The sequence below is a fragment of the Lolium perenne genome, chromosome 7 (genome assembly GCF_019359855.2).
Source record: "Lolium perenne isolate Kyuss_39 chromosome 7, Kyuss_2.0, whole genome shotgun sequence".
Lineage (NCBI taxonomy): Eukaryota > Viridiplantae > Streptophyta > Magnoliopsida > Poales > Poaceae > Lolium > Lolium perenne.
In genome coordinates this window covers 225,962,014-225,976,337 of record NC_067250.2, presented here as the reverse complement: position 1 = coordinate 225,976,337, position 14,324 = coordinate 225,962,014, and the positions used below count along the sequence as shown (strand labels likewise).

Genomic DNA, 14,324 nt, shown 5'->3' with positions numbered 1-14,324 from the left:
TCGCGGGAGGAGGCGGCAAGTGAATCTCGCTTCTGGGTTCTCGAGGATTTCTCTGTGCTGCCCGCGCGTTAGCGTTCTCTGCATATCGCAACATTGCCTAAAAATTTCGACAGTCTTTCTGCAGGTGCCCTGACTGTCTTTTACCGTTGCTGTCGAGGAAAAAGTGCATCTGACATGGTCCATTCATCATCTCTTCAGGGGACACGAAAGGTCTTGGGAACCTAGGCCCGCTATTTTGCCTGTTGCGTGAATCATCCCTGTTATCACCTCGCTGCTCACTGCTTCTCTGATAATCATCTCTGTTGTTTCCTCCTGTATTTGTCCGAAATCCTGCCGAAATTTGTCCTGGAGCGTCATAGTTCTGGTACTGCCGAGGAAATCTTCGCCTCGGTTGATAGTTTCGACCACGGTCCTCCTCTGGCGACCTGTGCCGTTTGTTGTGGACAGCGTCTTCTCCATCTGCCCATTTATTTGCTATCTCCATTAATGCGGATACTGTCTTTGGATTGGTCCTTCCCAAGTCCTCGACAAAATCTCCACGCCTGACTCCTGCGACAAACGCGTCTATTGCTCTCTCGTCAGATATATTTTCTGCCGAGTTTTTGATGATATTCCACCTTTGGATGTACTTTCTCATTGGCTCGTCTGGCTTTTGTCGACATGCTCTCAACTCCTCTAACGACGCAGGTTTTTTGCACGTGGATCTGAAGTTCTTGACGAACACATCCTCGAAACTTTCCCAGCTGTCGATGGATCCTGGAGTGAGTTTCTTTATCCAAGATCGTGCGGCTCCACTCAAATGCACCTGGATGCTTTGCATAGCTGTTGCCCTGGTTCCTCCTGTGAGCTTCACCGTCTCCAGATAGTCGACTAGCCAATCCTCTGGATCTTGAAGGCCGTCGAACTTCTTGAAATTATCGGGTAACTTGAATCCTGAGGGGACTCGAGTTTTTCGGACTCTCCTCGTGAAGCATGGTAAGCCGCACATATCTTCGTCGTTAAGTTCTGGAGATTGCCGATGATCCCTTCTGCTTTGCCGCGCTCTGTCGACCCTTGCTTGTGCTGCTGTGTCTCTTGCTCCACTTGGTCCTTCAGGCGCTGCCGCTGTTGCTGCTGCAGGTCGTGGACTATTTTGCCTTGCCGCTCCTTCGGGAGGCGTTGATACAAACGCTGTCCCCATAGCTCCAACTCCTGCTACCGCCATATTGTACAGTGTTTCCCTTGGATCACCTGGAGGTGGTTTAGATGCAAGGATAAAGGCATGTGTCGCCATATACCCAGCTTCTGGTGTCTTAGGGATGATGTTTCCTCTTGTATCTATCGACATGAAGGACATGTCGAGGTTTTGGACCAAGTGTTCTCTTTCTGCTTCGGGTATGTGTTGCAGCCTTGATCTTGCTCTGTTCCGCGCCTCCCTGTGGCTATCACCCGAAGTTCTAGATTGTCGACTTAGATCTGCCCTTCTCCTGCTGGATGCAGAAGCTGCCTCCTTTCTCCTGTTCAACTCAGCTGTCTGTTTTTCCAATTCCCTGGCAGCTCGTGCGAGCCTATATTGATATGCTTGTAATTCCTCTGGTGTGGCCGTAGTAGCCATTGGTTCTGTACCGTTCATAGCTCTCGCGGCTCTGTCCCACGCTGCTTGTGAAAGTTGAACTCTATCTCGCGGCTCTGGCCCGACGTATTTGTTGCCCAGGCCTTGTCGCAGATTGGAGGGATCGACGTATGGATTTCCCAGATCGTCGAAAGCCTCAGATGTTTCCTCTTGATCTTCAATGGCATAAATCTGATGATACTTTGTACTCAGATCTATGTTGGGTTTGGTGACATCATCGTTGAGATTGATGAAGACCTTGCCCACTGTGATAGATTTGTCGATGAAGTCGTAACTGTCGACATCGCTTGAGCCATCGCTTATGCATGAGTCCGCAGATGACTCAAACGACATGTCGCCGAAGATCTTGGCGAGTTTCTCTCTTGCTCTGGTGCTGACGTAGCGTGTCGCCGAAGTTTCTTCTTCTCCTGACTCGGTTGACGATGCATAGCTTGAAAAATCAGAATCGACCGCCGACGATCCCGACGAAATCGGAATTTCGACACGATACGATCCCTCCTTCTCGACGCGAAAGTGAAACCTTCCGAACGTCATCTCCATGGGCTCCGCCAGATACGCATATGCATCCAAACGGGAGGGTGGGTGAGGAACAAAATCGACAAGACCAGCAGCGATCTGTTTACCTCGATCCATTGTATTGCTCGCGGTTGACGATGTCGAAGATCTTGAACGTGCCATCGAGATCAGATCCTTACGCCTCTAGTTCCCACAGACGGCGCCAATTGACAAGGTATCAACTTGTCAATGCCTATGGATTGTAGGCTAGGGTTTAGTTGGAAGTAGAGGGCAAGTAGATCTCGAAGGTTTCAGCCGAAAAGTACTCGACGATTGTGAAAACTAGGGTTTGTAGACAATGATTCGATTCCCTCTTCGTTCCTCGACTCCCCCTTTATATAGGAGGTGGAGCCGAGGGATTCGTGCTATACAAGTTACAGAGTCCGGGACGGTTTCTAACTCATCCCGCCAGATTACAAACAATACTTCCTATTACAACTCTTAACTTTCCTTAATATATCTTGGGCTCCCGAATCTTCTTATTCTTCGGGTAGTGGGCCTTCAGTAAACCCCGGGTACTATCTTCGGCAAGCCCATTTGGGATGCCTATGTCACTGCTGTTCTACAAACCTCTGCTCTTGGAGGCCCAACACTGTCTACAAGAATAGAAGCACCCGTAGACATCAAGCATACTTTTCTGGCGCCGTTGCCGGGGAGGAAAGGTAAAAGGTACTCACACTCCGGATCTCGGCTACTAAGCTATTTTCCGGCACCGTTGTAAGTACTCGAAGCTATTTCCTTTAGATCCTGCAATTGCATCTTTTTGTTTCTTGTTTTACACTAGTTTGGCATAATGGAAAGCAACATGGAGCTTTTTATTCTTTTTCCTGAGTTAAGACATGGATGGTTTGATTCAAAAATTAAAAAACCCATGGAACATATTAGTATGAACACTTTGAACACCATTGTTGCTAATGATATGGAAAATTCTAAGCTTGAGGAAGCTGGTTTTGATGAGCATGATACTTTTAGTCCCCCAAGCATTGAGGAGGAAATCTACTTTGATGATACTTTGCCTCCAATTTATGATGATTATAATGATAGTAGTCTTTTGGTGCCGCCTGTTATGGAGGATGAATTTGATTATGATTATAATATGCCTCCTATATTTGATGATGAGAATAATAATGATAGCTACTTTGTTGAATTTGCTCCCACTACAACTAATAAAATTGATTATGCTTATGTGGGTAGTAATAATTTTATGCATGAGACTCATGATAAGAATGATTTATGTGATAGTTATATTGTTGAGTTTGCTCATGATGCTACTGGACATTATTATGAGAGAGGAAAATATGGTGGTAGAAATTTTCATGTTACTAAAACACCTCTCTATATGCTTAAAATTTTGAAGTTGAGCTTGTCTAGTTTTCCTATGCCTGTTGCATTATGCCTACATAACTTGTTTATTTACAAGATTCCTATGCATAGGAAGCATGTTAGACTTAAATTTATTTTTAATTTGCTTTTTGATGCTCTCTTTTGCTTCAAATACTATTTCTTGCGAGTGCATCATTAAAACTGTTGAGCCCATCTTAATGGCCATAAAGAAAGCACTTCTTGGGAGATAACCCATGTGTTTATTTTACTACAGTACTTTGTTTTATATTTGTGTCTTGGAAGTTGTTACTACTGTAGCAACCTATCCTTATCTTTGTTTTATTGCATTGTTGTGCCAAGTAAAGTCTTTGATAGTAAGGTTCATACTAGATTTGGATTACTGCGCAGAAACAGATTTCTTGCTGTCACGAATCTGGGCCTAATTCTCTGTAGGTAACTCACAAAATTCTGCCAATATACGTGAGTGATCCTCAGATATGTACGCAACTTTCATTCAATTTGGGCATTTTCATTTGAGCAAGTCTGGTGCCTCTTAGAAATTCGTCTTTACGGACTGTTCTGTTTTGACAGATTCTGCCTTTTATTTCGCATTGCCTGTTTTGCTATGCTTGATGGATTTTTCTATTCCATTAACTTTCAGTAGCTTTGTGCAATGTCCAGAAGTGTTAAGAATGATTATTTCACCTCTGAACATGTGAAATTTGATTGTGCACTAACCCTCTAATGAGTTGTTTTGAGTTTGGTGTGGACGAAGTTTTCAAGGATCAAGAGAGGGAGATGATACAATATGATCAAGGAGAGTGAAAGCTCTAAGCTTGGGGATGCCCCGGTGGTTCATCCCTGCATATTTCAAGAAGACTCAAGCATCTAAGCTTGGGGATGCCCAAGGCATCCCCTTCTTCATCGACAAAATTATCAGGTCACTTCTCTTGAAACTATATTTTTATTCGGTCACATCTTATGTACTTTACTTGGAGCGTCTGTGTGTTTTATTTAGTTTTGTTATTTTCATTCCTTGAATAAATTCATGCTTGTGTGGGAGAGAGACACGCTCCTCTGGTTCATAGGAACACATGTGTTCTTAGCTTTTAATGTTCATGGCGAAGGTAGAAACTGCTTCGTTCATTGTTATTTGGTTGGTTCGGGAAATGCTACATGTGGTAGTGGTATAATGAAACACTTGCATAATCTTGTAGATCATTGAGCTTTGATAACTTGATTCTTTGCAAACATTTTGAGGTATTTAGATGGTAAGGCTTGCTGGATAAATAAGTTAAAATTAGTAGTGGATTGTTGTCTTTAAGCTTGTGCCGTACTACAAATTCTATTTAAATAGTTGAAGGTGTAGTTGGACTTGATAGCTTTCCATGTCTGAGAGTTCATCGTAATAACTAAGTTGTGCTGAAGGTCGAGGGAGCTAGCGGGGTACTTGTGCCACCGTGAACGGCCCTCCTTGGAGTAAATTTTAATCATGCTCTTAATGTTGAACCTGCTAAATGTTTGCAATAAGCTTGTGAGTTCTTTTTGACTAATGTTAAGCTACGGTTTTTGGCACTTCCACCATCCAAATTTGCTAGCCTCTTCGGTACTGTGCATTGCCTTTTGCTCACATTGAGAATTGTGCATACTTCGCCGGTACATCCAAACCCGTGGGAGTACTTTCTCTTGTTCTCCTACACATAAGCCCATACATCTCCTCAAAACAGCCACCATACCTACCTACCACAACATTTCCATAGCTGTTCCGAGATATATTGCCATACAACTTCCATTTTACATTACATGCCATGTTGTCATTCATTATTTATATATTGCTTTGCATGATCCTATACAGCTGATGTGTGGTTTACCCATGTTATGCTAGATCATTGCACATCCTGCTACACTGGCAGAGGCATACAGTTTTATACACCATGTTTTATTCATTATGAGTTATTTGTACCAAAAAGTGTGTTGTCATATTAGGATGTTGCCCCTAAAAGTGAAAAGAGCCATGGAGGCCATCAAAAAGAGAAAAAGAAAAGAAAGAAAAAAACAGAAAAGAAAAGAAAAAGAAAAAGAAAAAAAGAGAATAAAGAAAAAAGGGGCAGCATTACTATCTTTTATCCACACTTGTGCTCATGTTTTAGCACCTGCATTATTCATAGTCATCATTTGTGCTCATGTTTAGCACCTACACTCCATATGAGAGAGTTTTCATGTTTTACTAGTATAACTATGTGGGGAATTTACACTATAGAACTTGGGTTGTATATTCCAATGATGAGCTTCCTCAAAAGTGCTCTAGGTCTTCGTGAGCAACCAAGTTAGATGCACCCCCACTAGTTCCATTGGAGAGCTTTCATACACATATAGCTCTATGTGCATCCGTTGCATGGCAATCACTACTCCTTGCATAGCTTCGATCATAAGGCTTCCTCTTGTCTAATGATCACTTATAGCTTTGTAAGACTTTCTTCCATTTGGTCTTCCAAACCCCCATTAACGTTCTTTATGCCATAACATCCTGGTGCCAATGCCAAATGCTTGCGCTCACCGGTTGAGTAGACTTCGAAACAGTTGATTCATGACGTTCATGTTTATGTTTACTTGACTGAATCCTTCTTATGTTGTGAAAATTTACTTGATGCTTGGAATGAAGGATAGAACTTCTATGCTGGATACTTAACACATCTTTAATGAACTTTGTACGGTTTCATGTCTTTGAAGCAATAGTTCATGAAAACTTATAGCTTGTTTAACTCTTGCAGTATCATCTCTTATATCAATATAGACATTTGCTTTGAGTGATTTGATCTCAGTTCATATGCTTTACATCATTGTTGGATCAAGATTATGTTGGTAGCATGTCACTTCAGAAATTATCTTTGTTATCGTTTACCTACTCGAGGACGAGTAGGAACTAAGCTTGGGGATGCTGATACGTCTCCGACGTATCTATAATTTCTGATGTTCCATGCTTGTTTTATGACAATACCTACATGTTTTGTTCACACTTTATGATGATTTTATGTGTTTTTCGGAACTAACCTATTGACGAGATGCCGAAGTGCCAGTTCCTGTTTTCTGCTGTTTTTGGTTTCAGAAATCCTAGTAAGGAAATATTCTCGGAATTGGACGAAATCAACGCCCAGAGTCTTAAAATCCCACGAAGCTTCCAGAACACCCGAGAGCCACCAGAGGAGGGCCCTGTGGGCCCCAGATGATAGGCCGGCGCGGCCAGGGGGTGGGCCGTGCCCCCCTAGTGTGTCACCGCCTCGTCGACCTTCCGACTCCGCCGCTTCGCCTATATAAAGGTCCCTGACCTAAAACTTCGAGACGGAAGAGCCACGGTACGAGAAACCTTCCAGAGCCGCCGTCATCGCGAAGCCAAGATCTGGGGGACAGAAGTCTCTGTTCCGGCACGCCGCCGGGACGGGGAAGTGCCCCCGGAAGGCTTCTCCATCGACACCGCTGCCATCTCCATCGCCATCTTCATCACCGCTGCTGTCTCCCATGAGGAGGGAGTAGTTCTCCATCGAGGCTAAGGGCTGTACCGGTAGGTATGTCGTTAATCTCTCTCCCTATGTACTTCAATACAATAATCTCATGAGCTGCCTTACATGATTGAGATTCATATGATGATGCTTATAATCTAGATGTCATTATGCTACTCAAGTGGATTTTACTTATGTGATCTCCGGAGACCCCTTGTCCCACGTGTGTAAAGGTGACAGTGTGTGCACCGTGTGGGTCTCTTAGGCTATATTTCACAGAATACTTATTCACTGTTATGAATAGCATAGTGAAGTGCTTATTTATATCCCTTTATGATTACAATGTGTTTTGTATCACTATTAATCTATGTGCTACTCTAGTGATGTTATTAAAGTACTCTATTTCTCCTGCACGGTGTAATGGTGACAGTGTGTGCATCGTGTAGTACTTGGCGTAGGTTATGATTGTAATCTCTTGTAGATTATGAAGTTAATTATTGCTATGATAGTATTGATGTGATCTATGCCTCCTTCATAGTGTCATGGTGACAGTGTGCATGCTATGTTAGTACTTGGTGTAGTTGTGGTTATCTATCATGCACTCTAAGGTTATTTAAACATGAATATCGAATATTGTGGAGCTTGTTAACTCCGGCATTGAGGGTTCGTGTAATCCTACACAATTAGTGGTGTTCATCATCCAACATGAGAGTGTAGAGTATAGCATTTATCTATTCTGTTATGTGATCAATGTTGAGAGTGTCCACTAGTGAAAGTATAATCCCTAGGCCTTGTTCTCAAATACTGGAATCATCGCTTGTTTACTGTTCTACTGCATTTGTACTGCCTGCAATATTACCACCATCAACCACACGCCAGTTGTAGCATCAAGCTATTTTCTTGTGTCGTTACTACTGCTCATATATATTCATACCACCTGTATTTCATTATCTCTTCGCCGAACTAGTGCACCTATACATCTGACAAGTGTATTAGGTGTGTTGGGGACACAAGAGACTTTTGCTTTGTGGTTGCAGGGTTGCATGAGAGGGATATCTTTGACCTCTTCCTCCCTGAGTTCGATAAACCTTGGGTGATCCACTTAAGGGAAACTTGCTGCTGTTCTACAAACCTCTGCTCTTGGAGGTCCAACACTGTCTACAAGAATAGAAGCACCCGTAGACATCAATGTTCATTGCAAGATGATGATGGATGCTACTGCTGGATTGCTTAAATTAGTTTTAGAATGTCATGTTAATTTTCTATTTTGAAACAGAATATATTTGTAATGGTGCAAGTACCTGATAATTTGTGTTCATTGAATGTTGTTCTTTGTTATTGAACATAGTCAATATATTATATGAAATGTTTTTTCCTATATCGTGGCTCCTCCGCACTATGTGCATTGACTTTGTGAGTACTAATAGATATGGACAACATATTATTTATTGATCATGTTATATGTAGTGTGATGCCAGTCTCAAAACTCATTCCTGCATGATACCAGCAACGCATATGAGTCTCAAAACTCATTCCTGCATGATACCACCAACGCATACGAGGTGTTGTTAGCCTATCCTTATATACGTTGCTATCTTACAACGCTTATGCACGCTGATTACCAACGGATGTTTTTGTGTTGTTGTAGACCCTTGCAACGGCACCAACGGCAACGCATATACATCCGTTGGTGTAGACCATAACAATGCTTATATGAACATTTGGCAACACATAGATGTGTTGCTACAGGGGGGGGGGGGTCCTGTTGTAGTATCGCGTGTCAGCAGACACACATACACCGAGGATGCACGATATCCCTTTTTCTTTCCAGCAAAGGGTGCCAAGTGTTTCAAGCTCAATCAAGAAGAAAAACATAAGGGATACATCGGTTTTTACCCATTCGACTATTTCCAAAGATGCAGGCGCCGTGGAGTGCAGAGTGAGGCTTCCCCAGCACGCGTGAGGAAGCAGAGCGAGATGCCGCGTATGTGTGTCACGTGCCATAAACTCCCCTCACCGCCATCTTCCTCCTCTCACTCTCTCTTGTATCACTACATTCCCCAAACCCCTCGGCGGTTCCTCTGCAGGCGACGAGGCGTAGATCGACGGTGGAGTTTGTGTATCATCACCGATTCCCCGCCGCCTCGCTGCTTCGACTTTGATCGATGATTCCTCGCCTCCTCCGCTACCCCTACACCGCCTCAACTTCGACCTACGGTGGCTAGGCTATGTCTGTAAGGCTTCCAAAATCCCTCACTGGCCAGTAGATCTACCCGTATATGGCTTGCTGGCGTGAGATTTGTGACATGCATAGCAGATCCAGTAGGGTTAGGGTTCCATCGGGTTACTGTTCCGCGGTTGATTCTCTTTGTGACATTCGTGTTGTTCTTCATGTTCTTCGGCTTCTAATTGATTTGTGCAATTTTCTGTTGGTTCAGTAGACCTAGGGCTTAGCTTGCCAGTTAGATTTTTTAGGTTGCACTTATGAGGCGTTGATTTTATTCACTCTACGCTGTTTGCTACATTGTATGAGGCCATTAAAATTGGGTTGTATAGTTTGTTTTTGGCCAATGGTTTTAAAATAGTAGCACACTACGAGCTAAAAATGCCTTGTAATACATTGGGCCGTCCACTAACAACCTGTATTCTCTAAGGTCTTGTCTAAGGTCTTGCAGGACATTTCTCAGGTTTATTTGCTACATTGTATGAGGCTAATTTACAAATGATTAACATATTGGTCATGTGATTATAATGTGGCACAAATTTTCATAGCTTGCACATTGTTGAGAAATCTCTGAGCTTGCTACGGTAACTTACAAATGCTTAACATACTATGCCAATGATTAAAAATGTGGACACATATTGGTGGCACAATGAATCAATCTGGAGATGAGCATTGTACAAATACTCAACAATATGCATAGCATTTGGTCGGAAAGATTCATTGTCACCGCAAGGTCATTTGTGTGAGGCATACCGTAAGGATAAGCCAACCATGTTGGTATAGTGACCACTAATCCTCCTTTTTTGTAGACTTTGTGCATCTGAGTGCCTCTAGAGGTACCTGAAAAGGGCTCAAGCAAGAGGCCTAGGGAACGACCACCGACCGTGGGCCAATTCCATGAGGATATGTCGCCTACCCACTTTTGTAAGGTGCTCATGGCTCTAGGGATAGGTATGCTCCCACTCCCAGATGCCCAGGCCTTATCTTGGTCCGGTACCTGGGAAGATGATCGTCAAGACCACCACAGGGTACCAGGGTGAGATGAACATCAAGGAGGTTAGCGGCAAGGCCTGCTCCTCTTTAAGAAGCTGAGTGGAAGGGAGTACAGAGTGGTCGCCTTCGACTACTCATGTTGCGAGGTTGTTGGTAGGTGCCCGCAACACCCTACTGCATGAAGAGGTCTGGCGAGGGTGACGAGTGGTCGATGCTGCCCTTAGTTTGTAGTTGTCCGTACCGTGGTCATATGAACATTATTACTGCTATTCGTACCGTTAGTTTGTATGAACATGTTTTGTTGTCTTCTACGTATTGTTCTTGTTGTTATTCATGGCGTTCTTTGATGTTCGTCGTGGTGTTCTTGCTAGTCACCGTGTTCTTGATGTTGTTATGGTAACGTCACCACTCATGGGAGTTTACCATAGCGCCTCAGTGCTACACAACCAGGTTACCATAGCGTCTCAATGCTACACAACCAAACGCACAACCGGGTGGTCAGAATTGAGCTAAGTGTGTTTACGTAGCCGACCAAACAACCGAATACATTTCTCTCTTGAACCGTCAAAATTCTCTCGTGGGCAACCAAACGAAATGGAGAACATGGTTTTTGGCCCGTTCCACCACGTCCTAGCCCCCCAGCGCCTGGCCCCCGGGAGCCCCAAAAGGACTACGACCTACCAATTGCGCCCCTTGTCGTCCTACTGCGCGTGCAACGGCTATTACGCGTGTTGCAACATTTAATGCATTCGCAGAAGTTCCAATGTCCGTACGCCAAGTGGCGAGCATGCCGTTTGGGGGGCGAACATGTCCCGCACTCGTCGGAAGCCTGCAAAGAGGCACAGAAAGTGCCTTCCGAGGCTAGAACGGTCTTCCTAAGAGGCCAGGCAGTTGACGCAGTGGTAGGCAAGCTTGTCGAGCACATCTGCAGATCACGCTACAGATCTGGTTAAAATGTTGCTTTACACACATTTCTGGACCGCTTTCCGGAAACCTCCTGCATAGCTTGGACATCTTTGAGAGCAATTCCAATAGTACAGTCAACTGCTGGCTATAACAAGATGACATGTCACTTGTAGTCATCATATAGCTAACATGTACAATAGTTGGCTATACTAATGGAGTACTTTACTAACATATGGCCCACATTTCACTCTCACAAAGTGCCTAGGAGCACGTGCAAGAGCTGGCTATTGCATAGTAGCCCACCTCCCTTCTCTTTCCTCTTCTCTCTCTTCCAACTCATCTAAAATATATTATTTAATGCCTTATAGTCAGCTGACTAGACTCTATTGTACTTGCTCTGAGAAGCTTGGCGAAGCCTGGTTAAAGGCTTCGAAGTCTCTCTGAACCCCATACCACCTAATCCTTTTGGTGAACACATCCTGTCCCAAGAAATTCAATGCACCTTCAGGGAGCCATCAGCCTCACCCCACTGGAAGTTGGAGGAGATCGAGCTCAACTTCTTGCATTGCTTCTATTGAGTCTAAAACAGTTCATACGATAGGTCGGCGTCGCCTGAAGGACTGATTTGACCAGAATTTCCTTGCCTTTCATGGAGAGACCTTGTCCTTTCCATCCGCTAGCCTTGGAATTTTCAGTAATATATTGTAAGCAACCATCTTTGGATTGCCCCACCACTGTCGGTAGACCATAACACTCATTGAGCGCTTCACTATCGACACCAATGTCTTGCTTGATCTCTTGCTTCCTCTCAGGGCTGCCCCCTAAGATTAATTTTGTGCCATTTTTTACCCAATTTAACTGAAATTCCTCAAAACTACCCCATTTAGCATACTTTCTTCCATTTTTACACCTTTCTATATTTTGCCCCGTCCTGTTCGGTGGGTCCCACTCAAAGTATGATGTGTGGTGTCCTAGTCAGTTTCTTGAGCCGAGCTGAGCCGATTTAGTCAGGGCGTCACAAATTTCCCCTCTCCACGAGCAAGGGATTCAACCACAACGAACGGTACTGAATCAGCAGCGGCCGGTGCTAAAGCAGCTGCCCTGTTCCTTCATTTTGGAGATAAGCGCATGAAGCCGAAGGGGCCGAGCTGCCCAAGACATTGAAGAACGCGAATTTGGACGGGGTGAGCGATACGCGTCTAGTGAGAGAGGACTTCGTGCAGCAGCGGAGCACCGGTGGCGGTGTCACGGGTGCTACGGCCGCAGGCTACGGCTCCACGGGTGCAATGGCCACCGGCACCGGTGTGGTCTTCGTGTGGAAGAAGAGCAGCAACTTTGGTGTACCGGTGTCCTAGCTCCGGTTCTATCGGCGGTTGTTCTCATTGCTATCACTGAACCTGAAGGTGTGTCCTAGCTCTGTAGTATCTAAGGCTCAAGGGAGCGAGTTGTTTCTAGTGAAGCCACGAATGTGTGTCTGGCTTTGCTTCTGGATGTAAAAATATCGTATAAGATCTATATTTGGTTTATGAATGTCTCTGAATGCTAATTATTAAGGAACTACTTTACTCCGACTAAATTTGTGACCCCCTGACTAAATTGGTTCAGCTCGGCTCCTGACTAGGACGCGACACGTCATACTTTGGGTGGGACCCATCGGACAGGACGGGGCAAAATATAGAAATGGGTAAAAAATGGAAAAAAGTATGCTAAATGGGGTAGTTTTGAGGAATTTCTTTTAAATTGGGTAAAAAGTGGCATAAAATTGATCTTAGGGGGTAAAAAGTGGAATTCACTTCCATAGAAAATAGACGACGTTTGGAGGCAGTCTTTGCCCTGACGCAGCTTCATAGTCAAGGAGAACCCTCCGTAATGCATGAAAACTTTCCACAGTTGCCTAACTATATTGTCATCAGCGAAAAGAAGATGGGTTAGTTTTGGCACGGATGGGCCATCGCTCCAGTCTAGGAGGGCTGTTTTAAAAAAGGATCTTGGACTTATTGTCCATAGAGTTAAACCTACGAATAAGGAAGCATTGGTTGACTGGGTAGACCATTTGATTGTTTCTTTTTTCCTTCTTCCTTTGTCTTATGTATAGACTAAGACGCTACCCTCTTGGACGTAGAAAATTCTGCCAATCCGAGCCTAGTATATTCTCCAAAAGCTCTATCAGCGTAGCATCACAGACAACGACGCTAGTGTATAAATGATAGCAGCTCGGACAACGGTGCTACCGTATGGATCGCTAGGTCAGGGTGTGCCATGCTGGCAGTTCCACAACGCCCCGCAACTCAGTGCTACCATGTAGAGGGTAGCACACCGTTGATATCCGCAACCTAAAAGGGTTAATTTGTGAAATACTTTAGTCGAAGGTTTTAAATTGTTTAGGCAAAGGGTTATCTTTGTCGTTTTTGACCTGGGCGAACAATGCACCGCGCGAGAGTTTCAAAGCAGTGCTCGACACTTCGGCAAAGAAGAAACCGTGTCGCGGATGACGGCGTGAATCGACTCTGCACCCGATACAACAGTAGATAGGCTGGTGTCCTGCTAGAAGCCCCGACAGCGGGCCAAATAATCAGTAGATAATCAGAACATGAGCGATGTTTTGACAGATTGCCTTCGTAGCAAACTCAGCCGAACCAAGAGATGATAAAATCTCAGCAGGAAATCACCGTGAAAAACTTGACAAATCTAATACCAAGTGATTCAAAAGAGGTTTTATTAGGTCCAATCTTTCATGGCGACCGAAGAACGAAAAATATATCAACAAGGGAATTTAATCTAAGGTACTCCCTCCGATTTATATTATTTAATGCTAATATAGATGTATATAGACACATTTTAGTTGTAGATACATCCATTTCAGCATTAAATAATATAGACAGAGCGAGTAGATCAAATCAAATCCTCTTTAAGACTTTAACTCCTCGAGCTGGAATTGATCGGAATTAACCCCCACACATTGAACAACATTATATCTTTAAAAACAGCATGCAAATACAACGATACCCCCCCCCCCCCCCCCCCCAAACATTGGGACTTTTCAGATTTATACTCAAACTAAAAAAATTATAGCCTAAGATGCAATGGCGAATATAATGATCCCTTTACAGGGTCACTCCGATGAAGCATGGGTGAGAGTGGCTCTACGCCACAACTAAGGCTCAAGTGGCCGAACTAAAATTGTACGTGGACATACCCGAATAGAAACTCACAA

The 14,324-nt window shown here is 44.0% G+C and overlaps 1 protein-coding gene across 1 annotated transcript in view; it reads left to right on the top strand.

Moving 5' to 3' along the window:
• Positions 1 to 12,465, top strand: part of LOC127315435 (uncharacterized) — a 45,126-nt gene extending 32,661 nt beyond the window's left edge. The window contains exon 14 of the mRNA XM_071824217.1: positions 12,245 to 12,465. Coding sequence (XP_071680318.1) covers positions 12,245 to 12,465 — 221 coding nt within the window. The remainder of the gene's footprint in view (positions 1 to 12,244) is intronic.
• Positions 12,466 to 14,324: the final 1,859 nt, after the last annotated feature.